This window comes from Dermacentor albipictus, chromosome 1, assembly GCF_038994185.2.
Source record: "Dermacentor albipictus isolate Rhodes 1998 colony chromosome 1, USDA_Dalb.pri_finalv2, whole genome shotgun sequence".
Lineage (NCBI taxonomy): Eukaryota > Metazoa > Arthropoda > Arachnida > Ixodida > Ixodidae > Dermacentor > Dermacentor albipictus.
Genome location: NC_091821.1, coordinates 50,824,560 through 50,851,865, shown reverse-complemented (window position 1 = coordinate 50,851,865; position 27,306 = coordinate 50,824,560). Strand labels below are relative to the sequence as shown.

At 44.0% G+C, this 27,306-nt stretch overlaps 1 protein-coding gene across 1 annotated transcript in view; it reads left to right on the top strand.

The window, feature by feature from the left end:
- The window catches only part of LOC135911987 (nose resistant to fluoxetine protein 6-like), a 38,682-nt gene that overhangs the window by 2,741 nt on the left and 8,635 nt on the right, over positions 1–27,306 (top strand). Inside the window, exons 3-12 of the mRNA XM_065444365.2 lie at positions 5,842–5,962; positions 6,081–6,168; positions 7,902–7,999; positions 10,083–10,268; positions 11,486–11,579; positions 11,676–11,777; positions 16,797–16,962; positions 20,494–20,576; positions 22,036–22,158; positions 25,629–25,749. Coding sequence (XP_065300437.2) covers positions 5,842–5,962; positions 6,081–6,168; positions 7,902–7,999; positions 10,083–10,268; positions 11,486–11,579; positions 11,676–11,777; positions 16,797–16,962; positions 20,494–20,576; positions 22,036–22,158; positions 25,629–25,749 — 1,182 coding nt within the window. The remainder of the gene's footprint in view (positions 1–5,841; positions 5,963–6,080; positions 6,169–7,901; positions 8,000–10,082; positions 10,269–11,485; positions 11,580–11,675; positions 11,778–16,796; positions 16,963–20,493; positions 20,577–22,035; positions 22,159–25,628; positions 25,750–27,306) is intronic.

Sequence of the window (27,306 nt, the reverse complement as noted above, 5' to 3'; positions counted from 1 at the left end):
TTAAGAAGACAGAACCCCTTTTGTTTAAACACTGAGCATGGATTGAATGAACAGCTGAAGTAAGGCAGCAGTGGAATTGTTGGTGCTTCCACAACCACCAACAGCTCCACGGCAGGCTTACAATGAATAATCGTTACAACAATGTTTTCATATTTCAGTGGAATGCGAATAGCCTTCGAAATAGGTCAGCTGATTTTCCCAAACTACTAGCTGAACATAACTTTCCTGTTTTATGTATTCAGGAGGCAGGCGTACAAGATGGCTTTCGTCTTTCAAACTATGTAATATATAAATCATCGCGTATTGCTGGAAGTAGCAGAGCGATGTTATGCGTGAGAAAAGACCGGCCGTCCTATTTAATATAGTCGAGCGATTTCAATATACCGGAGTTCGCAGAATGCAAGATATCTTTTAGAAATACAAGCATCACAGTGATCACTCTTTATCTGCAATGTTCTAGCAATATATCAGTAGACAACTTGGTGAATGTGTTTGGTATCGTTAACTCACATGTGCTGGTTTGTGGGGACTTCAACGCACATAACGTCATCTGGGGCAGTGAATATAACGATTCCCGCGGAAACTTTATAGAGTCTGCCGCAAAAAAGTAATCTGATCGTGTTAAATGACAGCTCTCCAACGTTCCTGCGGGGGTTTCGTTACTAAAGCTGTATAGATGCCACGCTCTGCTCACAAGACCTTGATGGCGTTGAATGGTCAACGGATATAGAAACGCACGGTAGTGCCCATTTTCCGATCCTGGTAAAACATCGTCTCATACGGAGTGAAGGGACCCGGCGCTACTCAAAAGATACTAATTGGCAAAGTTTTCGTCACCATTTAAGTAACTCATTGGGCGAAAATCCAAACTTTCAAAGTTTTGCAAATATATTGTGTGAGTCTTACAAGATCTGCACAAAGCAAGTCTTTGTTCCAAATGAATACGCTGCAGTCGACGGAGAATATGAATGTCTAAGAGGAATTAGAAGACACGCAGAATGGGCTTACAACCACAGTGGAAAGCTGGATGGCTATAAGATGGCACAGAAAGTCCAGTCCACTTCGCGCAAAAATTAGGTACGAGAAGATGGCGAGAATACTGCGCATCGTTGTCTCCGTTTACTACAATTTTCAGAATATGGTCAGTTGTCCGATCTTTTAGTGGTCCAGTTACCCAGGACCATCCCTTCCGAGCCCTTGCCGGATGTCGAAGCACTCTGGAAACATCTGTTGCTGACGAATTTTGTCAACTTATATCCAGACTAGGAATTCCTTTTATTGCCTACAATTTACAAATTCGACAACACTAGCAAAACAGAAGGTTCTTGCGTGCTTTATGTCACAACACCCTCAACTCGACTGTGATTTAGTTTAGATGAATTGAAATGTGCTCTTTCGTGATGCCACACAAAGACAATCGCAGGCCCAGATGCTGTTACGTATGTGATGTTAAAGAACCTAGGTCCAGCAGGAAGAATGGCTCTTTTAGAGATATTTAATATCTGGATAAGAGAGACTCTTCCAGATTCATGGAAATTAGCTCGGGTAATTCCAGTACTGAAACTAGGAAAGACTCCCCTTTGTCTTGACTCCTACCGATCCGTCAGTTTCACAAGCGGTTTTTCCAAACTAATGGAGAAGATGATAGGCATTCGACTGTAATGGTGGTGTGAACACGCAAAGGTGTTTTCCAACTACATGACCGGTTTTCGACAAAATCGGTGTACAATGGATGCAGTATTAGACATTGCCACAAGCGTCGAACATTAACGAATTTGTGGAAATGTGACAGTAGCAGTATTCTTGGACATTCAAAGAGCCTTCGACACTGTAAGTCACATACACGTCCTTGCTGGTATGTTAGAGCTTGGCCTACACGGTCGAACACTGCGATGGGTATCGAATTTCTTGAAAGATAGAAAAATAATTATGGAAACAATCGAAGGGGAGAGTAATTATCCCAGCATCACGCAGGGCGTTCTGCAGGGCAGTGTTCTAAGTCCATTTTTATTCAACTGTGTCATGGCAGCCTGACCACAAAAACTACCGCCTGGTCTACAGTATTCTCTGTACGCACATGACATCCGCATATGGGCCTCTGGATCTCATATGCAAGGCATTTAAACAACGCTGCAAGGGGGTCTTGATAGTATCGACACCTTTTTAAAAGAAAGAGGCATGAGTTTTTCTTACGCAAAGACAGCCATACTTCCTTTCACTAGACGACAGCTGAATAATTTCCAACTTACGCTTCATGGGCAAATTTTGATGTTTGTGAAAAAGCATAAATTTCTTGGAGTTATTCTTGACCGCCAGCTGACATGGGCATCACACATCCGCGCAATTGAAAAACAGACCAATGCAGTAATAAACGTACTTCGACGACTCGCTGGCACAGCGTGGGGGGGGATCAGTCTCTTCACTACTACAAGTTCATAACGCACTCATAAAACAAATAATTGCTTACTCGGCACCTATTCTCCATGGTTTATCGCAAACTTCTGAGGAACGTTTTCAACGTTTACTGGCAAGGTGGCTGCGAGTGTGTCTTGGGGTTCCGCAGGCTACCTCGAGTTCTTTAGTAATTGCTGAAGCTCGTCACCTAGCATTTCCAGTCATACGAACGGTTGAACCATGCCGACATATTTATCGCATCTTAACCCAACACGAGAAACATCCATTAAACCTCGCGTTTACCGAAAGAAACAAAAGCAAAATTCACGATGCTTTTCGAGAACATAAAGCATTATTACCAAGATTTCAATTATGCAAAGTGGATGTTAGTTACCATCGTTGGATATTAACAAGTCCTAAAATAAAATTATTGATCGACAGGATTATATCTAAGAGAGACATGTTCATGGTAGCCGCACAGCAACTGGCACTCTCCCAAATTTACTCATTATATCCCCAGTACATTCATGTTTATACAGATGGTTCGTTCCATAATATTTCCTCAACTTCTGCATTCATCATTCCACAATTAGCACTAGAGCAAACATTTAAATTATCCCGAGAGACATCTTCCACCGTGGCAGAAATGTTTGCAATCCTGTGTGCTTTGCGTTTCATAACATCAGAAAAGCATTCGCAAAAATAGGTTATCTTTAGCGATTCGCAAGCCGCTCTCACATTACTACTGAGCAATAAGAAAAATTCTTTGAACACTTTGCTATTGTATGAGACGCTCAAAGAACTTACAAAAGCAAGCGCAATGAACCACGTAATTGCATTTCGGTGGATACCTGGACACTGCAATATTCCTGGTAATACTGCAGCGGACGCAGCTGCGAATCGGGCGCACAATAACGCAGAGACAACCAATCTTCCCCTATTGTGTAGTGAAGTCCGTCTGATCCTGAGACAGGTTTCCTGTCGCCTCAGCAAAACTACCTGGTTTGATCTGCAAACTGAAAACTCGGAGTTGTACTTTATAGACCCATGTATAAGTTTATCAACGCCGGGAAAATCTAAGAGACAACAGAAAATTTGAAACATTGGTAGACCGCCTGCGTCTTGGTACTGCATTTACGAAACACTTCTTGTACAGGATAAAACGTGTCTCTAGTCCGCAGTGTTCTTGTGGCCATCCAGACGAAGATGTGCATCATCTCCTTCTCGAGTGCACGAAATACGATACACAAAGAACGGTACTGCAAGCTAATTTGTTGATATTATACATAAGACCATTCACCTTAAAAAAGATACTTGGCCCATGGCCAACTGCGGGCCTTCAGAAAGGAGCGCTTCTTGCTCTGAAAACATTTTTAGAGGACACCAACATTTTGGGAAAATATTAAGCTTCAGATGATTCGAATACGCTAAATGAGTAACGTAAATGTTGTTAAACGAGAAGAAAGGGGGCTAACCGAGGGGCCCGATTTTTATTAGTCATATCATGAGAAGCCAACAAACACTGACACCAAGGACAACATAGGGAAAATTACTTGTGCTTGTTAAATGGAATGAAGAAACGATAAATAAATGGAAATCAAAGTGGATGAAAAAACAACTTGCTGCAGGTGGGAACCAAACCTAAGGTTGTGGGTTCGGTTCCCACCTGCGGTGCATGTTTCATTGCAATTTCAGCACCAAGTGTAAAAAATAACTAAGAACAGTCAAATGCGCATAAAAAAATATGGTCGAGTAGCGGTCGGTTTGCACTGATTACAGAAGGGTCGTTATGAGCGGCTAGTTCTTGCACTGGCGAAATCCCCCATACAAGAAGCACATGCACAAAACTTTGCGATTCATGTCCTGTTGGACTGTAAATTTTTTTATTCCTCCAGTGTTCTAATGAGTGTCATATTTTGTGTCGTTATTCTCACTTTTTACGCAAATTTGTTTCTTTTGCCAAGTGACAAGGAGTAGCCGGTGTCACCATGAATGCGCCAACCTCTCCTAATATTCATTTAAAAAAAAGGCAGCAGGACAGAGCTCTGGAAATAAAAGTGTCAATAGCTGAGCACGTACGTGGGATACTAAAGTAGACTTAGCGACAAACTAGCCACTCATAACGACCCTTCTGTAATCAGTGCAAACCGACCGCTACTCGACCATATTTTTTTATGCGCATTTGACTGTTCTTAGTTATTTTTTTACACTTGGTGCTGAAATTGCAAATGAAACATGCACGTTCGGTTCCCACCTGCGGCAAGTTGTTTCTTCATCCACTTTGATTTCCATTATTTTTCGTTTCTTCATTCCATTTAATAAGCACAAGTAATTTTCCATTTGTTGTCCTTGGTGTCAGTGTTTGTTGGCTTCTCATAAATGTTGTTCGTGGTTCATAACTGGTTTATGTGGTGATCGCAACATTTACGCAATATGTATAATTCTGTTCTGTACTTGCAGTGTATTACATGGGTTGTGTGTTTTGGCTGTTCAAAATATCTGACTTTATATGTGCGTACGTGCACTGAACTCATGCACAAAACTTTGCGATTCATGTAATGTTGGACTGTAAATTTTTAAATTCTTCCAGTGTTCTAATGAGTGTCATATTTGGTGTCGTTATTCTCACTTTTTACGCAAATTTGTTTCTTTTGCCAAGTGACAAGGAGTAGCCGGTGTCACCATAAATGCGCCAACCTCTCCTAATATTCATTTTAAAAAAAGGCAGCAGTACAGAGCTCTGGAAAGAAAACTGTCAATAGTTGAGCACGTACGTGGGATACCAAAGTAGACTTAGCGACAAAGTATATGCCAGTATGACCTGTCTCAGCTTTTTTTATCAGCTATACAGGGATGCTTCTTGTATGGGGGATTTCACTAGTGCAAGAACTAGCCGCTCATAACGACCCCTCTGTAATCAGTGTAAACCGACCGCCACTCGACCAAATGTTTTTGTGCGCATTTGGCTGTTCTTAGTTATTTTTTACACTTGGTGCTGACATTGCAATGAAACATGCACGTTCAAAAGTTGATAGAGATGTTGTGATAACCGTAGTAAGTGCGTCATCCCACTTTTGGCGACGTTATTTTTCGCTTTAGAACAGTGGCCCAACGACAACACCGGGAACACGTTTACAGAAAAGAATGCACTGCTTCAATCCGTATAAATATGACATTTTCTGGTGGCGTACACCGATCGCTGAACTGGTATCACATTTCTAAATGATTATTTTGATTACGGACCACTTAGAGCCAACGTTGAAGCTCGGCCATGCGCTGGCTGCCGCTCCATCAAGGTATCCGCTTGCCGTCTATTTCAGATATCAACTCAGTCAATATAAAACAGAATTATATATTCATTCGCGACGTGTGTGCTGAGCAAAACTCATCCGTCGAAAGGTTCTAAAAAATGATGTCATTATTCCTCTTTTTTTTCCCGTATCGTAGGGCAGGTTGAACCCCCTCACGATCACCACGAATGAAAAGATAGGAAGGAAAGCGTTGCGTATTGGACTGTGTACGCTCGATGCTTGCTCCGAGGAAGAAGTCAACTTCCTAGCTGCTGGAGGTAAAACCATAACGCGCGCTTGCGAATGTCATTATCTCCTTTTGGTAAAGCTTGCTGAGAAGCTTCTAACGTTATATTACACTTAAAAAAACTATTTGCTCTAATAAAACGCCAACAGTTTTCCAGCAATACGGCGCAAACACAACGGTTACCGGCTGCCGAACAGACAAACCACCGCAGCTGACGAAACTTCAGTATGCTTCAATGTGAGTACTCGATGATCACACCGAGCATTTCTGACAGTGCATGAAATAGTGTGCGAAGTATACTTTTGACTAGTTCACATATGGCTAACTGTGCCAAGTGCTTAATTTCACTGCTTTAAACTCGGCGGTAAAAATAAATCGTTACAAAGTACACAACAGTGGGTCTTTGTTTCAGTGAAATTTGTAGCATGTTGGCGGCATTGCTACGAATCGATGCCGCTTCGCCAACTATTGGAACCACAATCGAAGTTCTCGAGCGTACAAAGTGACCACATCGCAAACGAGACTTCTAGCTCCTACTTGGAGGCGCGCTCAACCTGCCGTTATTCTGTGTTACCTTCACAGGCATCATACACTGCAGGGAAGACTTGCAGCAGCTGTGATGTTCAAAGAAATTATTAAAAAAAAGAAAGACGATTGTTCATCATTTGAGGAAAAGAAGCCCAATATGCAGGTTAAGTTTCACATTGGCGTCGCATTCCTAAACGTGCCTTCAAGAATGCGTTTCTAGAAGAAAACCGGAAAAGTACATGTTTGAAATATTGCAATGATCAGACCAAGCAGTTAAATGACGTCGCGAAATTGCTAAATAACTTTTAAAAAGCCAAAGAGGCCTTTTGATTAATGCAGCCGTTTTTTTTTTGTATCAGTGGCTTTCCCGCTCCTGTCGTCGTTTCAAGCACGTTGAGTCAGTCACTTGAGTGCTGCAGTGGGAAGCCTCACGAAGCAACGCAACACCAGCTATAATGATGCAGTTAAGCACAACAATTTCGTGCCTGTTATGATATCTTATTTGCCGATACGCCAGTGAACGTAAAACGTAAACATGCACTGCTCTCCGTGGTGGTATTCCTCTCGTATGCCGAACTTTGCTGTCTGCTGACGTAAATGTGTTCACCGATAGTTTGTAAACAGAAAAAAAATGCTACATGCTTCCCTTGAAATGAAGCTTCCACTGGATTGTTAAGAGAGAGAGAGAGAAAATGAAAAAGGACGTATAGAAAGGCAGGCGCATTGTTAAAAAAAATCAAAAATACTCAAAAAGATTTATTCCTCAGCCCTTTCTCTTTCACAGACCTCTGTCATGCACACGTAAACCCGCGCAAGCATGCACGCATGAATTCCCACTCCTCGTCAAAGAAAGGAAAAGAGACATGTCAGCTGCAACAGCGGTAGGGAAACATAAAACGGCGACATGTCTGCTAAGCCCCCCCTGCACAGATGACAAATGAAATGAAATGAAATGAAATGAAATCAAATCAAATCAGTTTATTTTCATCTCAAGGATAGATGAAGAACACTACGTATAATTATTAGTATCGAAACCGTGTAAGTTACTGTATTCGGATCTCACATATATTAGCATCCGCATGCATAGCTAAACTAACATGTCGTGCTGGTAACTAGGTTACCAAATCAAATCACATTTTTCAGTGATGCCGTAATTCATTAAGCCGCACTTGTTCAGAACATGAAACATTCAGTACCAACTACCAAACACATATTTTACCGATAGCCTTACAGGCCGTGTCAGCGCGGGAGTCATTAACATTTATTCTGTCTCTCCATATGTTTTCGATAACTATTCCTTGAGCTTCCTTGCCTTTAAAACCGATCTAATTTCTCGGATGTGTCATTATCTTAGTAGGTTTAAACTCAATTGTTGCGTCCTATATCTTTAAAATTTTTTCTTAGTGTCGTTAATGTTACTGCTATAATTATTTGCATTTCAGATATTACTTGAGCGTCCTTGGACTTCTCGTTCTTCTAGGAACGCTTATTGAATGGCTCGTGCTGAAGCTCCCGGCACCGGACATGGAAGCCAGTCTGTGTTCGTATCAAATAAGCGTCTACGTTGCAATATTTTAAAAGGCAGCTTGTTGTGACTCTACCTTCTTTAGCAAAGCATAATAAAGAAGGTCATTATAGCCGTTTATTTAATGACAAGGGGAGGATTGGTATTCGTGAGGGGTCGGTGATGCTGCAATAAACTTCCTTGTGTATAGTAATGACACCTATTATTCCATGGGGACATTATGCGTAATAAAAACCATGAGCAAGCTAGCATTAAACTTTTGCCCTATTACGCGGAATTGTATATTGCCTTGCCGATAAAGACTTTCTGCCTAAAAGAGAAACAGTAAAGCCAATTTTCAGGATTGGAAGACTCGAAGCCATCTCGAAGTGTGACTGAAACAGTAACAAAAATAACGTGAAAAAGAATACGCCCGGGAGCAAACACAGCCGTCAACAATAAGATAGGATATCTTGCATTTGGGTCCGGTTCGCTAAGCTGTTTGCGTCAGACCATTAGCCTATGAAATGCTATCTTGAACACGCACTGCCATCGCACTTTATTCCCACCGCAAGGACCACCCACCGTGTGCATAACTTGGTGCTACGAGAACGCATCCCAAGGAAACCGTAATATCAACCAGGAGGGAAAGTACACACACGCTGGAGAGAGAGTTCGCGGGACCCAAATGCAAAGCATGTCTTTTTGTGTGCTACTACATATCTTTAAAGGTTGGTAGCCAATTATTCCTGGCGTTCTGACTAGGAAAGATGCTCAGTAGGCTGTACAGGCAAATGCAGCTTAGGAGAGAGGAGGGTCAAAAGCGCACAAATTTAAAAGTGAGAGATGTAAGACATGTCTTTCCTTGCAACAACATGTTCGGATGTTCAACCTCGGCAAGCGAGATAATAAAGTAAGATTAGAGCTATAAGAGGCACATTGAAAACGCGGTAATGTCCTCACGCGGTGTCTAGAAACTACAAACTTGGTCATTCTCCCGCACCCCCATGTTAACGCTTAAATTAGCATCAGCAGAGAAAAATCTTTTTGCAGTCCTACAGAAGTGTGTACCAAAATCTTAGCATTCAACTGTATGTGTTATTAGATGTATCCTCGCTTTTTGTGCGGCATGCGGAAGTGTCATCGCTAATATCGTTGCATGTTCTTTTTAATTCATTTTCAAAGCAAACTTAATTTTTTCAACTATACAAGTCGTTATTGCATTTCGCCCCTAGTCTGCCCCTGCGGCCAGGATCGAGCACGGGGCCTCTAGCTCAGCAGCGCAACGCCATACCTACTAAAGTATACCGCGGAAAGTTGATTAACAAGTAGTGCCGTTGCACAACGTAAATGCATGGGTAGGCACGTAGAGATTTTGTGTTTAGCACATGCGCTCAATCTGCTTCTTCATGTCCTTGCTTACTTGTCATCGTACAGTCAAGTCCCCCAATTTGATCTATGCCGCACTGCAAGATTTGATCGAATGATCCGAAAGGTCGAATTAACAAATCACAAGAAGAAGGATGAAATTCGGATATTTTTTCTATTACTTAGCATTATGTAATGTATTTTTCTTTCTGCCTCTTAAAGCAGCCGCTCAAGCAGCGTGAGGCGAAGAGCGCAGACACGTTTAAACACTGCAGCTCAACGTTACACGACATGAAGCCAGCGGCAACGGATTGCTTCAAGGGCGGAAGGAGCGTCGGTCACTAAAAGATAAAAATAACTTTGTATAAAATATTTTCACGCCTAGGGAGCCAGTAGCATCGTGGGCACCCTTTCTTGTCTTTTTCAAGCTTATCGTAACCCCTGCGCGCCCGAGGGGGCGCCCGTACAGGTTGGGGGGCAATCGAATTAACCGAAGCCGCATGCTTTCGAGTTCGAGCTAAACATGTTTTCCTTCCGTATCAAAGTATGGTGTTTCGCCGTGAATGTTTAATGTGTTTGAATTCGGCGAAAAATTGAATTAACCGAGTCGCATTAACGAGAATCGACTGTACTGGCAAACGAACTGCTGAATCACAGGACTGTTTCTATTGTTCCTTTCTTAACACACTTTATCACCTCTTTCCCCGTCCTCCCTGTGTGCGTGTTTCTTTTTTCTTCTGGATGCTAACAGTACGCATCTGGGGGCCATTCAAAGTGTTCATGTACTTCTCTGCAATCAGCAACACAAAACGCCTTCTGAAGACCACAGCAAGAAAAGACAATGAAAACCTGGTCTTTATCAGCGGTTTCAAGATATTCCTCATTTTCTGGGTTATCTACGCACATTGCTACGTCTTGATACAGCCAGAGTTTGTGCGTAAGTACGCAATATTTATGTTTTTTTATTACGCACGCGAAAAACTGTTACAAGCAAATTCATTGACATTTAAAAGGAAGAAAAAAGTGGAGAAGGAAGGCAGGGAGGTTAACCAGTTTAGCCTAACCGGTTTGCTACCCTACACATGGGAGCGGGATGGGGGGAGATGAAACTGCAACGTTCTTGTGTGGCAGCCAATAAGCAGAAGCCAAACATGAATGAGCGAGTGTAGCTAACTGCACCGCGATTTAATCCATGGAGGAGTCACCGTCAGCATACTTGTTTAGCAGTGCCTTCGATTAAAAGATGTTGGAATCGTGACTTCACAGCGGTCAACAGTAGGTGAACAAGGGAAGTCACAGGCTTGACTTTGCTCCAGCGTGACACTTCCCTTGTTCCTGTGTTTCTTTCTTATTAGAACATTTTTTTTTTAAATCGTGCGAAACACATAACAAAACTTGCCCTGTTCAGGTGGAATATACCCAAAGAGGCGCACATTACATGTAGAAAAGCCTCGATGTCCAAGCGGCTAAATAAAGGAACTCACTAATATTTTCTTTAAATATTCCATTTATGAGACATGTTGCAATTGCGAAATTGAAGCAGAGTAGTAGCGAAGTCATATCTACTTAGTAGTAATTCTTAGAGCAGGAAAATTTCATACAAGAAATCTACTTGATAAAGTGGAAAAGTGGTATCTGTCGCAGTTGTTTAATGAAAAATCGGTTCGAACTAATAAAAAAAGGAAAGTTATACAAGTATAGAGAGAAATGAATTTAATGACACTCTTCAAGGTTAGATGTAGTGTAAGGATTTCTGTCGCTCAATTGTATTTCTGCTTATCATCCGCCGTTCACGACCGACCAATCCCGATGATAACTTAGGTGGACCGTCGCTCACTGGAACCACTGACGAAGTGCGAAAATGAATGAAATCTTGACATGCTGGCCCAATTATGATTGAATTTTCTTTCTTTCTTTCTCTCGTTCTCTGTATTTATTCGTATTGTAAGAGCAACATTTCAATATCATCGTTTCCTTCCACGGAAAATAATAGTCGTTTCGCCAGTGGCTTTCAACCTTTCAGAAAGTGCATTTATTGTGCGTTGAAGATTGTAGCTGCATGTGAAAGTTAGCTATACACATGGCACAAGTTTTTTTTTTTTTTTAGCTGAGTGAACTCCGAATGCATCACGTATTTATGAATTCCGTTTACAGGGAGCCCGTTTGTCTTCGTAGACCTGTCAGGGAAAGTTATGTTTCAATTGATGCTCAATGGTCTCCTCAGTGTGTCCACGTTTCTGTTCTTAAGGTGAGCACAAAAAATAGGCAGAATATGAAGTGTTCATTTTTCTTTCTTTTTATTTTTCTTTGCCTTTGATGCGCTGTGTGTGTTTCTTTTTTCCAGCGGATTTGTGATGTCATACTTATTGCTCCAGTCCCGCGCACTAATTCGCAAGCAAAATCCGATAGCTGTGTACATCATAGCCGCCGTTCGGCGGTATATCAGGTAAGGAAGTTTCATCGCTGAGTAGCGTTCGCGCTGCGACGCTAAGCTACCCGGTCATTGAAGCAAGTGTGCTAGAAATAGAATCGAAGAATGGGTAAAGGGCCCGCTGACTTTTCTGAGCGAAAATCCAAACAAAAAGAACAGAGTTCTAACTTTCATGCTCTTATCTCGGCGTTGTGAAGTCTGCGATCGGTCGGAAAGGAACGCTCTTTCTATGCATCTACGAGAGACACTACATGATGGCAGCCGAAACGCTTGTGAAGTGACTGAAACGCGATACTCGGAGCGCATTGTTGCCGGCATTTCTTGCGCCACCGGTGGGGGCTGGGGGCACCGACCTTTTTCATTGGGGTAAACGATCACAGCGAGAGTATATGAAACGCATTGTAGCTGCATTTGGTTCCCCAGTGAGCCCCCAGCGCTCTGCGGCGGTGTAAGAAGCGCCGGCCACCATGCGGTCTGATTATCGCGTTTCAGTTACTGAGCGCTGAGCCCTCAGCACATGGCCGCCTGTAGTACAGGTTTCTTACCTACAGCCTGAGAGACGAAGGGAAGAACCTATTACATTTATTGTATTTAAATATGCATTATATATTCTTGTATTTACAAACTTGCGCTCGCTTATTGTTCTGTTACTGCTCCTAATAATCATGTGAACTACTTTCACGTTTACAATGCGATGGAGATCTCAGTCCACTCTATGACTCTTGGACCTCCTTCTGTATCTGTAATGACGATATCTCATAAGTGTAAGACTTGATTGTGATTCTGAAGGGTTTAAAGCTTAGCCTGCAGGAGATTCGATCGTTTAAGAATACCCTCCCCCCCCTACTCTCCGACGTTTTGGGGCCCCCTTTGACATAGCGTCGTCGGCATTGTGCATGCATGAGATGCAAACGCTGTTCGTGGTTTGCGTCACGCAAGCATTTTTTTTTTTTTACATCTACAGCATGCAACCGCAAATTTGCCTTAAAAGCTTTGCGTCAACAAACATGGCGGCACCCATCAAAGCGACCGGTCCTACCTAGCCCTAAATCTGACCTGATATCTGGGTAACTGGTAACGTTCGTGACAAACAAATCCTGATGTAGGTTTTCGCTTCCACTCGTGTGACGTAGCTGGCAAAGAGAGAATGACAATTCGCCACAGTTTTAAAGATTGGTGGTTGATTCGACAGCTCATGGCCTAGAGGGGGATGGTTTCGGCTGGCGTGAGCTAATTAAGATTGATTTAGCTGATGAAGGCCAATAAATTAGTCTCTCAGAACCATCAGAAACTAACTAAATAAGTTGCTACTGGTGACGTATAAATGCTCGCAACGCTTATTTAAACCAAAGTACGTGTGACGGCGACATTTCCTTTACCAGACATTATTTCATTATTTATGATATCTTCTCTTTCCAGCCACGGTGGCACCGCAAGCGCGAAACAAACCGCGAGCTGAAGACCCCATTCTAAAGCTCTTACCTCCTGCATGCCCTATCAAAGCTCTTCGGGGTACTAAATATTTGGTGCCCTATCCTGAAACTCTGTATTCGGACAATCCCTCAGAAGTCTTTTATGCTTATTTGCGGCACTTAAAAATGCAACGACCATAAAAACTTGTTTTACGCCATAGGGTTAACCTAAACCGTCAATTCGTGACCAACACCAAAAAGGGTTGTTTGTGTCGTAGAGCAAGCCGCGGGCGCATACCGCAAACAGCCGGCCGGGCTTCCTTCCGAATGCGCTCCGGCAAGTGGCAGATGGTTTGTTCGAGCAATAAGTGCGCTGTGAAATGGAAGGTGCATAGAACGGGGCCGAGGTTCTCAGACAAATATAGACGAGCCATGAGGTGTCCCCACAGCAACGATGGCATGACCATGCTCCTTGCTGACAAGAACACAGCAAGAATTGAGCTCGAGACAAAATTTTATCCCACCAAGATGCTAGATCACCTCAACGGCCCCAATATGTCAATGTATCCCTTTAAAGGCACCCACGAATGCTAAGCTTGAATAGCTGCTGGCAAAAATACTTCACGTTTTGCTTCAGCAGTATGTGAACCTCTACTACTGCCTATTCTGCACCAAATACTCGGCATCCCTCCCATCTGGGGCCTATCGAATGTGCCGGTCCCTTTACGCCCTCTTATAGGAATTTGACAGGTGGCTGCTTCACCAGATATCGAGTTATTTTCCTAGATTTTGAGCCCTCTGAGCTCCTGGGATCGTACAAGCTGTAGCATCGTGCATGTATATGGACACAGAGAGCTGTCGCTGTAGTACGCACACTACTCTCGATGACCACCGACGAGTCTCGATGACCACCGCCACCACCACTAGCATTGCATGATTTTCTCTAATCATAGAACAGTCTGTAACTTGTGTATCTAGCATTCTCCACATGCTATATTGCACTGTTTATCGATCACACTGACTGACTGGTAAACACGCTGACTGGCCGGCGCACAGCTTTCTGCCAAGGTGTGTATACCAATAATCAAGAATTGCCGACGCCCGCGTGTCCGCACAGACAAGACGTCAAGGCATGTGGCCTGTGCCGGTTTCATAGGCACGTACGTTCACCCATTAAAATATAAGAAAACTTTAGCAGCACTCTGTGGACGATGGTATTTTATTCCATAATAGTATGAGATTCCGAAATGCGTCAATCACTTCACCTGAACAATTAGAAAGTTGCAGCTACATAGGCATAACTCGATATCATCTAACAAGTTCTGTGTCACATACTTACGTAGTCAGAGGGTATGTTGAAACTTATGTTTAGGACAGCATTGACTGTTCACGCAACGGCAAGGAAATAGAGGAGGAAGAGGTCGGACGCACATGCAGGCCACGCAGCTCGAGCATGTAGGAACTTCGGTTGAATTGGGTGATCGGATGACGCCACACTTGGAGCACTATAACGTAAAACTATTTCAAACATTTTTATTACAATTCTGCAATAAGCCGTCCACGACAGGTCAAAAAGTTCTCGGGCAACTCCCCCCCCCCCCCCTTTTGCCTGTCTGTCACGCGACGTGGCAAAAACTGCGAGAACACATATGATGTGTGCACAATCATTATGCATAATTAGACCAAACGAAAGAAAAATAATTATTTTTGATTCGGCGCCTTTCTTTCCGTTTACCCTCTGCTATTTGTCAAATGTTTTCGGGCTGCGCCCACTTCGCCTGTCTGTCCTGCGACGTTACAAAAGCGCGAAAACTCACCTCATCAAAGTGACGTGTACGCTTTAAAGACGCATTAATGTGCCAAACAAAACTGAATTTCTTTTTTCTGAATAGCCAGGCTGCCCCGATCCGAAAGGAATAGAAGATGGGTGACCGCCGATTGCTCTAGCAATGCTACTCGGAGCAGCCGGAGAGCATGGTTTTTTTCGCCTAATAATATAAATTTTTGCGTAGCAGTATAACGTTATCGAGCCCTTTCGGCACGTGGACGACATCGCTCTGATAACTCTTCTTTGCCGAGGATCCCTTTTAGCAGCATTTTTAACCTACCATTGCAAGTCGCTGCCATTTTCGACCAGCCACCGCAAGCTGTGGGCGGTGAACCGCAGCGTTGTCTGAACAGCCCAATCAAACGCTCTCCTCGTTTGTAGAATGTCACTTTTGTGTGCTTTCAAAACGAATAAAATTGGCTACATTGAGCATTTTTTTAAAAATCTAATTGTCTGACGAGAGGCAAGGAGCACGCTCAAGTGGAGACGGTTTCGATGGGGCAAAACCAGCGCAGTGAAAATAGATAAACGTACGGGGAGGGTGGTGCCGGCGTCGACGATTGGCCTACTTTACTTAACTTAGGGTGGCTGGTCTAAAATCGCGGCGGCGTGCAACGGAAGCTTAACAATGACGCTAAAACGGATCTTCACCAATGAAAAGTTGGCAGAGTGATCTCCTATACGCGCCGAAAGGACTCGATAATGTTATAATGCCACGCAAAAATGCTATTATACGCTAATAAATTCATGTTCTCCGGTAGGTGCGAATAGCTTGTGCCTGAGCGATCGGCGGGCAGCCATCTTCTATTCCTTTCTGAAAGGGGCAGCCTTCGGCTAAACAGCAAAAAAAAAGCAGTTTTGTTCGGCATGTTAATGCATTTTTAATACCAATACGTCACTTTGATTCGGTTAGTTTTGGCGGCTTTGTGACGTCGCGTGGCAGAAAGGTGAAGTGGGCGCAGCCCGAAAATTTTTGACCAATACCCGAGGGATAATGGCAAAAAGCCGTCGAATGAGAAATGATTATTTTTCTTTTGTTTGGTTTATTCATGCAGAACCAGTGCGTACACGCGAGATCAGATGGGGAACTGCCGCGCTGTTCGTGACGTCGCGTGAAAGACAGGCGAAGTTCTCCAAAATTTTATTCCAAATTGTGGAGGGCTGATTGCAGAACTGGAATAGAGAAGTTTGGAATAGCTTTACGTTATAGCGCCCCTGGTATGCTTTCTTAATGCATGGTTCATGCCTACGATGGAGCCACCTTTTTTACAGCGAATGCTTTATCGTCTGGTGCCGAAACCCTGGACCTTTAGATCGCATGGTGCACATGCTGTATCGTTAGTGAGGGTTAACCCACTTCCCAGTGAAACTCAGCGTAGCTCAATGCACTATCCCCGCGTATGCCATTATGGCCTAGCCCTGTCAATACTGCCACGTGCGCTGTCGAGCTACGTTCCGGGTGATAGCGCGTAGTATTAACAAAATCGATAGCACAGGCGTAGCTGAGAAAAAACCAAATGATCCCCCAAACCACAGGTTTGGGGACCATTTTGTCTTGATGCGATAAGGCATGAAGCGAGCCCCGTAGCGCTTGACAATTCTACGTGTCAACATGTATGCGCGAAGGTTCTCAAAAATATTTATGTTTCACATTGATTCGCATTGTTGCTGAAAATACTCCGACTGCTGCTAAATAGGCCTCCGAATTCATTTAGAAGATTTTCTTGATAAGAACCTCCTTTAAGATGAACTCATAAAATTCCTTGATGTATCTAAGCCCGCTGTCACACGCAGGCTGATGCTGCCCATCGTGTCTGTGGTGATGGCATGCTTCCTTCTGCCGCACTTTGCGGATGGCCCTGCAAACCACGAACTCTTACAGCAGCAGGTGGACGGGTGCATCAACCGTTGGTGGGCGGTGTTGCTCAGCTTCAACAACTTCTACCCCGTCGACAAGATGGTGAGGTCTCCTCCTAAGCGCCGTGGTATAGGTTGAGTTACGCAGTGCTTCTAGTGTCTACTTCTGCGTGAAAAAACCCAAGCACGGCGACACTCAATTCTAACTGCATCAACGAAGTTTTTTAAAACGTTCGTACGAAGAAATATGTAATCAAAATGAATGCGTGTTGCTGTTCTGGGCCATGGTTTTGTAGTGATGCATTTCGCTCGATTCTCCGCCCACTCTTGGGGTATCTTCGACTGGTCGCCTCCATCCCCCGAAGGAGAGCCGGGCGGATCCGGCGTTCCCCGAACTCAGAGGTAGAGGAGAAGCCCGCAAGCCGAATGTGTGACTCGCTCTGGCAGGCGGAAATGCCAGATGCGAAACCGCGTGACTACTTCCAACGTCCGATGTTTCGCCTATCCAAAGATCCCGGCGCTGCCGGGAAAACCGGCGAACGCGCCGTGGGACGAGCGTTCGTCGAAACGCCAGCGTACAGCGGCTTAGGCTGCCTAGGCTGCGGTGGACCGCCGCCAACAGCAGCGACGCTGTGCTGTGATGACGTTACGGGAAGCACTTCAATCTCGACGACTGCTCAGACGACAGGGCCCGGAGCACCTCAGATCGCTCGAAGACGGAGGAGAGCGATCGAGGAGAACCAGCCGAACGCGCGCCCTCTTTCAACCAGCCGAAGACAGCGCCGCTCGCGAGTGCGCTCTGTACACCGTTCCCTACATAGCAGTGAACGCTGTGGAAACTACGCAAGAAGTTCGGTCAAGAAAAGTTCACTCCGCGCGTTCCATCCATGCTTCGCTGCGCGCCAACAGCATTCGCTCGAGTGAGCCGGCACGTGAGGCTCCTCTCCTCACCGCGGGTTGCAAATAAAAAAACCCCGAAAAGAACAACAAAAATAAAAATGATCTAAAACAACGGATTAGCAGCCGTATACCACAGTGTGCTTGTTTCTAAGGGTTGAAACTTCTTTCATTCAACACGGAGCCTATATATCAAAAACAGTTGCGCACAACCGCGCAGTAAAAAGAACATCGAACTATATCCAAGTGCGAACGAAGCCACTGTAAAGTCTCTCTAGCCTCCACGGCGTTGACTGTTATGTATGGAATGGAGTATAGAGCGCTCAGAAACGACCAGTCGAAGATGCCATTACTCTCCACTGTTTACGGCGGGCTGACTGCAATAATAACGCAAGCCGGGCGTCGCTCTGACCCCTGACAAAGCGCGAAAATGAGTAGCATCCCAAGAGAATTGGCTACAAAATGGTGGTCCTGACTTCTATAGCCAGACGCGTTAACTCAGTCGCAAAATCAGATAGCTAAATCTGCCCACAGGCAAGCGTGGCGTTGCTGAACTGCCACGGATCGCTCTGCTAGCAGGTCGTCTGCGGCGTCATACTGTGCGGCGTGATTGGGTGGCACTGCGACTCGCTTTTCTTGACCGCGGACTGAATGAGCGGTCCGCCCCAGCATGGGAAGCCAGCTTATAGGTGTAAAACTGGATTCACACTAGGAGAGAAAAATCTGACCTGCAAGCCTAGCCTGTCATTGAAAGTACTATTACCAGTGGAGGTGGCCTATTTTATTGCGGACCCGCCGCTGTAGCCCAGTGTATGGCATTGTGCTGTTGAGCTGAAGATCGCGTGTTCAAGCGGGCAGATTTCGATGGAACAGAAATGCGAAAACGCTAGTGTACTTAGATTTAGGTGCACGTTAAAGAACGCCTGTAGGGGATTGAACTTAATTTGGAGTTCCCCACTACGATGTGCCTCATTGTGAGATCGTGATTTTGGCACGTAAAGCTCCATAATCTTGAACAGTGGCACGTTGGTGCGGCGAGTGAAACCAGCGCTTTTGAGACTTTGAATCAATCACCCTAACCGCTACTAAACGCCCGGTTTCAAGCGTGGTCAACAGTTAAATTAAATTCTGTTGTTTGACGTGCCAAAACAACAATCTGTTTATGAGGCACGCCGTAGTGGGAGAGTACGGAATAATTTTGCCTACCTGGGGTTCCTTAACTAGCACCCAATGCACGGTGCACAGGTGCTATTAAATTTCGCGTCCCATCGGAATTCGGCCACCAAGGCGGGGATTGAACCTGCGACCTCGTGGTCAGCAGCGCAGCCACTGGGCTGCCGTGGCAGGTAGACCAAGAAGACGTTCGCCATTGGACCACCGGATGAAGAGCTGCAGCCTTGATGTATACGCATAGCTGCCAGTTACTTTGATCTTGCGCCAGATACGCAGTAGGCACGTTGCGAGAGAAAGATAAGGTGAAGGTCTCTACAGGAAAACAGATATTTGAGCCAAAAAGTTTCAACTTGCAAAAGTGCGCTGTAGATGGGACAGAAGCGACACAGAGATATAGGTACAACACGCACGACGCTGTACATTTCCCCTTTGTTTCTGAGCCGTCTATAGCACATTTTTCAAAATATAATGGAATGACTAATTTGTCCAAACTGACATTCTACTAAACAAAACATTTTACTACTTCTTGCTTGACTCCATATAGCGTTTAGAAAATGAAAATCTGCTTGGTAAAGGCACGGACTTAATCGTTGACCCGTTATTCAGGTCTATGGTATAGGCAATCGAATAGTAAAAGGAGGTATCTACCGTATATTGAGTTCCCAGTATATTGAGTTCCCATAGGCATGCCGTGAAGCCTACACGGAGGGCCAAAATTCAGCTTTATTGTCTCGTGTGCATCCAGCATTGAGGCTAGATGCGCACGAATGGATGAACAAGACGCAAGAAGCTCAGTCCAAAGCAGAATTCTAATCGTGCAAGCGGTTCTCGACGCGATAGAATTTGGCCATGTTGAATTCTGGCATGTTTCCTTCTTTAATTGGCTCCAACGGGGGTCTAAATCTCTGTGATTCGCTCAAAGGCAAATGTGTAGTGGAACTCAACGAAAGCGAAATGTCAAAAATAACACCTCGGAACAGTTTTTTTTTTTGGTCACTGAAGCGAACGTCAGGGGCTATGCCTGACGTGTACAACTGCGCAAATAATTCTACGGCATGTGTAAGAGATAGTCGCTTTTGTTATTCAATAAGCGGCAAAGTTATCGAGGTGCTGTGAACACTATGCGTTACATGGTCTTGTATGCGCTTTATGGATGTCATAAAAAAACCCCGTAATCGCATGTTCGTTTCTTAGTACTCTGGCCGCTTTAAATACACCGCAGCAAAAGTACGAACTGAATTTTCTTAGTATTATGCGTGACTCCAGTGTAAAAGTTTAGTCTGATTATCATTTTTACCATACTGCAACGTACTGTATTGAATGCTATTTAAGGCGATTTAGTAGCACCGCTGGAGCAATTTAAGGCAACTAGCTGAAGTTGTCATAAGCGGGAAAAATTAAACATATCGTAAGTCGCAGGTATTCCTTGTCTAAAAAGAAACATGCTCAGGGAATCATGTGCTTGCACAACTAACTTAGCATTCGTATTCCCACTTCATTGTAACCAGCAGAAATTGTCGCGGTAACATTGATATTTCAATTTATTTTCTTTGTCATCTTGCAGTGCATGATTCACCTGTGGTATGTGAGCACCGATGTTCAAATATTTCTCGTGATAGCATTTCCCCTCACCATCCTTTTTGTCTGGTAAGTGCATTCTTATTACTTGGTGCTGATTCCTTCCCATTCCTCAAATAACAATTTTTAGACGGAAGGCTTTATCAAACTGCCGCGTTAGTTAATAATGGGTACCAGAGAACTATGAAGTCCACGTAATCGTGCTGCCGCATGTGCTTTGCAAATATACTCGTCAGGCAGAAAGGGCAAGTTCTGCGCTAGGCACCTCTATGATGTGCGCCTTTACCCTTCTTAAATTTGAGGCACTTTTCGGTAGGTTTTGTGCATTGCAGAGCAATGCAAAATATGCGGTGGTTTCAATGTTTGCCACAGGAATATTGAAAAAGCTTATTAGGCTTCCTACATTTTAACTATTAAAACGAAGATAGCAATATTATGGTAGTTCGTTATGAAGTGTTGAGCAATTGTTTGGACAGTTAGTACTGTAAAGTGCATACAGAACAAAATGGGCAAGAAAATGCAAGGCTATACATCTGTTTGCTACATATGTGTTTGAAGCTATTTTGACGATATTTGTTTTCGAATTATAAACGAAGTTGCTCGACAACGCTGAACCATGTTGGAGGTAAATGCGTTTTGGCTGGGTTTGTTCATAAGAATCTCCGTAGAGTACTAAGAAATTAACCTTCCTTTCTTACCCATTGATATGTACAGTGTTGAAAAATATGCACACCCGGGCAAACTCGGGAAACCTTATTATTGTTGGACTATCTACGTCGGAAGTAATAGGCATGTTTGAAACAGAAAACATAATTTTTTTAATGCTCGTATTTTATATGCATGAGTATCCGTACTTTCCGTCCTTGCTCCATGTATGTGCTTTTGTATTTGCTTTCCTCTTATTTTCCATTGGTTCGGGCTACAAACAAGTCTAATTTTGACTCAGTCATTCAAGTACTAACGAATGAGCACTCATCAATACTCTGATGTCTACCTATTACAACGCATTTGCCTTATAGCCTTTCGCGCAGAATGACCGAATGACCAAGACCGAATGACCAGATACTAATAATATTGTAATGATTTGGTGGTTTAATGTGCCAAACTGGCCTGTGTGGTTGCGTGGAATGTCGTAGAAAAGATGTTTATATTAGTTTTGGCCACCTGGGGATTTCATCGTATAAACTTTTTGTTAAACAGTATTTTACAATTTCATGTCGCAAGATAAGTTTGTGGGGTGTTGGTTTTTAATAGGAATTGATAAACAAGGAAAAATGGTGTGAGAGAGCTTCTTTCCTGAGAAATGTGGGCGGGGCAGCGACGAAGAGTAATAGCGCTGCGGCTTGGATAGGTGTAGGCATCCAGAGCACTGAAACGCAGCGCTGTGCCTGGTCCTATTTGTTTCGACTGCCGCGCTGTTGCCCTACATCAGATTACCTTTGCACAGGGTGGTGTGAAACATGCCGGTGCCATTGCGAAAACATTCAGCCAAGTGGATCTGTTTTCTTTCTTTTTTTTTTCATTATAGGCACCCCAAGTTCGCCTTTTTGGTGTCATGCGTTGTTTCTCTAGCATTCTGCATTTTGGTATCGCTACAAACTCACTTTTGGCACCTGCTTTACTCCGCGACGACAGCCTCCAATGACATGGTGTAAGTACATAGAAAGAGTATGCATGGATCCTTTCCGAATAGCGCAATTTAGCACGCCCGTTTGAGGAATTGTGTCACACTCCTCGTTAGCAACCAATAAGTTCACTGGCGATAGTAAATAGTACGGCAGATACAAGAACGTTCGTGGCAGGAGCCATTTTCTCATGAGCACACTTAACAACAATCAAGCGCAGTTTTTGGAATGAGGGCTTGAGAGATGCATTAGCTTGAGGGAAGCATCCATGCTGGAAACGAGGAAAACGTGCTGCCGGCATCAACAACGCAGTTATAACTGAGAAGTAGTTGCATGTCGCGCGAGTTTCTTCTAACACTGGTTGTGGCAGTTATCATGGTATTGCGGGCGGCGACGAATGTTGGCAAGCCTTGGATCGAACGTAACTCTGCACCGCAATGAAGAGCGTAAAAATAGAGATAGAAGAAAGTTTAGTGAGTGAAAAGACGGAGAGGTTGGCTGAAGGAGCGCGCTTCTGGCCTGTTACTCAGCATTTGTACAAAAGGGAAGGAATAAGTACAGGAAAGTAGAAGACAATGGAGAATGTTTGTAAAATAATCCAATGAGATAAGCACTAGCTGTCCTGAGCCGTACATGCGCCATATCCCTGAAGTGCTGACTGCCGCTATAGACAGCAGAGAAGGCGACTAAAAGCATCAGATCATGTATGTGTGGCAACTATAGACCTTTTCATCGGGCTAGGAGGAAAGGGCGCGCAGCGAGCTTTTCCTCCTCTCTGGCTTGTGTGACCTGACGCAGTTCTCCTTGAATGTGTTGTCGTCGCATGCTGAGCGACAGTTCGGAGATTTTTAGCCATTTCCTTGGGAAATTCACATGATGTCAGTTCATACGAGGTCATCGAACTACTTCAGGTGTCGCCTTTAGGTTCTGCAGTAGCTACACTATGCGGAAATTTTTCTTGGCTGCGCAAAAATACGGTGCGTATCATCAGCCGCAGTATGTTTGCTGGGAATTGTTTTGGCTGCATCGGTTTTGACTCGGCGAAGAGAATCAGTGTCTGTATATTGTCAGCCTGAACAGAACGTCTTCTCACTGTCTGATCGCTTGGCGTGGGAAATAAACCGTAAGAGTGCTCGTGTTCGGCCAACTCATTGCAGCCCCGAAACATGTCAGTGTTAATCGTTATAAAACACTTGCGTCAGCCATTAGCATCGTTCTCACGTACTTCAAGTCTAGTAGACTTGAAATAACTATACTATGTATACGTTAGCCTCCTGTATGAAGCCGATGGCTTCGCTCAACACCGCGGTCATTGCGGTTAGAACAACCAGCATGATGCATATAAGCATTATGCTTCGCCATTGCCTTTTTGTCTGTAAGGCAGTAATATTCAAATGGGATCGCATAAAAAAAATCTGAGACTATGTGCGAGAACGCCATTTTTGTAATATGGGTGAGTGCTTCGTAATAGACTGGACGAACACGACTGAAATATATATATAAAAGAAATCGCCTTTTATACTTTTCTTGAAGAAAACATAGAAAAAGAAATAACACCACTGGCTAACAACGCAAGAAGTCATCGCATGTTTGTGCCGCGCGCTTGGATTATGCGCTATATAGAACAAACAAATCTGTAACACAGCATATGCCACTACTTCGGACGCTCGCGCAGTCTGAAGCCGGTCGCACTACCCCTTGGCAACTGTGATTCACACTGTACGGTATGCTGTTATTACTAACCAAAGCTATTGTATTCGTGGGCGGAAACCTCGCCCAGCAAACAAGGTAGTCGCGCAATGTATCTACAGATATATCAATTCGAATGCTTTTCGAAGTAAACAGCACAACTTATTCCGCAGCAGAACGGTGCCCATGGGGTTAGGATCGTCAACTGTTTCGTAAGTACTCATTGGTATAAAACAACCGCTTAGAATTACAATGAGAATCCTGCAATAAGGTTGACACGAATTTTCAGAAATACACAACAGATCTCTGAGGCTGATAGAAGGCTCTAACACACGCCCACACATCAAGCTGGGCGCTCCGTCCGCCTCGGTGCCAGAAGAAACTCCGGATATGCTGGTTTAAGTCACTTCACTACGTCTCACAGAATCGTGTCCCACGTAGAAGACGCCGTTTCATGCTAAATAGTCTGCGTTAGCGTAGGGAAAAGAAAAACACACACCAGAAACAGCCGCTGAGCGTGCACCGGCAATGGCATACAACACGAAGCGGTCTTCCAAGCCCTCATGCCCTCTGCTCATAGCGCCACTGCCTAGGCAATGTTGCGGCGCCCATGAGGAAGCTCTCTATAGCTAACGCTTGATGTGCCAAAAGCTTTAAATACGATTTGACGCTATGCCGTCTCTCCCTCTCCGGCCAGACTGTGACAGAATGAAAGCAAACTATAGGCATACGTTTCACGGTGAAACTCGCTAATCATAAGCCCGAGATGGCAAGAGCACGTTGCAAGAACGTGTATCGCGCCGACGCGTAATAATCAACTGTTTGCCACGCCCGATGCATACCGAAAGTTTCCACGAGAGTAAAAAGGTAGCCTCGCTGTCTGCCCCCATTGAGCCTAGTCGTGATTCGTGTCAGTGGCCGTGCTATATTTAGCTTATTCTATATTCGCCATTCTCGCGCCTATCTGCCTTTCTGCGCAGTCTTTCGGGCGATCAGTGCATGGTTGAGTTCAGATTGCGATGGAATAGTATGCCATTTTAGAAATAGGGAACCGAAAGTTAGGAGCCACTGTGAGCTAGGCGTATGAAGAACGCAATATGAGTAGAGGAGAATGTAAGCGGGATTTATATTTTTGATCAAGCTAAATCCCTCGGGGAAATTACTTCTAGAACTCCCTAAAACTACGATAGCTTCAGTTTCTCTTTGTGATTGTCAAACACGATATACTTAGCGATAGTTTTAGTGACATTCAGCACGTTCGGTAATCGTGCCTTTTCGCTTTAGCTTTCTTGTGCGGTTTATGTAGCGGCAACGTATGCGTTACGAAGGGTCTTCGTTTACTCAAACATTCCAAAACTTCCAAAGCTGACTGGAAAGCAATTCGAAGCAAAAAAAAGCTTACATGGACATAGGTAAAATCGAATACGTGAGCCTTTATGTCACCTATCTGCAGATGTAGCGAATACAATGAATGAGAAGAAAATCATGTTGCAATGTCTTTTTTTTTTGTTGTTGTCTGGTAATTCAGTGTTGTTTCCTATCATGCTCGTGTTTCCTTCTGGCCAAGTGAATGACTTTGTCATAAACGCTGTAATTATCCGTCACTTTGCACCCATTATTGTTAGCCTTCTTTTGGCAGGGTGGCCTTGAAAGAGCTCTTATTGCGTCTAAGAGGTGCCGGAAACACAGGAGAGATTTCGAGGCTCCAGTTTATGACATAACAAACCTAATACCAGAGCACAAAGCTACTTTGATGAATGGAGGTAGTATGTGACACTTTTTATTATTCGTCATCTTTGTCTTATAGGCGCCTTGTAGAAACTATCGAGCTGGTCTACTTCCGACCCTTCACACATGTTGCGACGTACGTTCTTGGTGTCGTTACCGGATACTTGGCGTTACAGTACGGGAACGTGAAAATTGGCCTGGTAAGTAATTTTTATGATTTTATTGTGAGGACCGCATTTATGAGACACTAGGCGTCATTCGTGTCTAAACATTGAAGCAGAAGGACGAACAAATGTCATATGAGTCAGCGATTTCGGTGCAACAACAGCTAATTTCCGGTCCGGTGTTATTTCTTTCTTTTAACAAACGTGTGAGTATGCGACCCATTAACATTATGAACCAGCTATATTTTTTTTGCCTACCCATAGAATTTGATGCAAATATAGGCCACTACCACCGTAATAGAAGAGATAAATGAAAGTTGGAACGTGTTTGCACACTGCACATAGAAATTACACCTCCATCAGAGCACATTTACTTACAGTTTGGTAAAGAAAGCACCAAGAGTAAATTAATATGCCGTCATTAACAGCTTAATCCACGATACAACGACCCAAAGTGCATATCACAGTACGCACATGGTACATCACAAGTTAGACTCTCGTTCAAATAAACGCACAGTTACAGTGTGTCAAAGAAATACGTTGATAGAAACATTTACGACAGGACATATAAAAATTTAAGACACAGTTCTCGGGTATGATACAAATACTTTTAAGGCGCCAACTGCGCAACCTTACCGGCTCACTTGTCGGCAAGGCCTCAACATTAAACCATCCAGTTATTTCGTCGCGCGTTAGGAAGTTTTCCTCTTGCGAACATTCCGACCTCAGGCAGAATAATAAGGGAGGCGAGTGCCGCTTCTGCGCTATCCGCCTCTGCTGTGGGGATACGGTACCAATAACAGCGCCAATAGAGGAAGCAAGACATCTTCATTGATGTCTGACAATCAAGCGGCAGGTATAATTTTGTTAATTATAGCTATATTCATATGTTTCGAACAAATCGGCAATCACCTTTGGCTTAGCGTTTCACTATACACCGTTAGCGCACATGTACGTGGTTGTAGAGATGTGAGCCTAAATTGCGCGCGCTGTCGCCCGCAGAGCATGGGGATTAAGGCGCCACTCTTAAAAAGCAGGTTTGTCTGGTACAAGACCTACGCTGTGTACTGCGCTGTGTAGGCGTTTTCTTTCCCTCCGTCTATGTTATTTCGCGATGCCTAAGTCAAAGAGAAAAATAAGTGGGGGAAATAAATGGCAACATATATTTTCCCCCACGTATACGAGCCACAGATTAGAAAAAAACGATTTCACAGAGACCGTACAAAATACGCAGTAGACTGCACTTTGACAGTTTACAAATGCAATAAAACTACAGGTGCGTATTCACGCTAGTAGTATATTTTCCAACCACCGGCATAAATTGTTCCCAAGAGCTGGCCAACGCGTTGGTCAACATATATTTCGCTGAACATCCTGTCACGCTGCTAACAGCGTTGGCAAGATGAGCAGCGTCACGTATACATTGTGGCCCACTTTTGTCGACCAACGCTGTCGCCCATGTTTTGTTGCGTCGGCAACAAAAATGGGCAACACCGTTGCAAAGCATGGTTACAGGGGCATATCTATTCTATGATTCCATCGCGTAACTTGCATCACGAGCTGCAGCTCGTCCCTAAGATTTAGTTTTTGCTT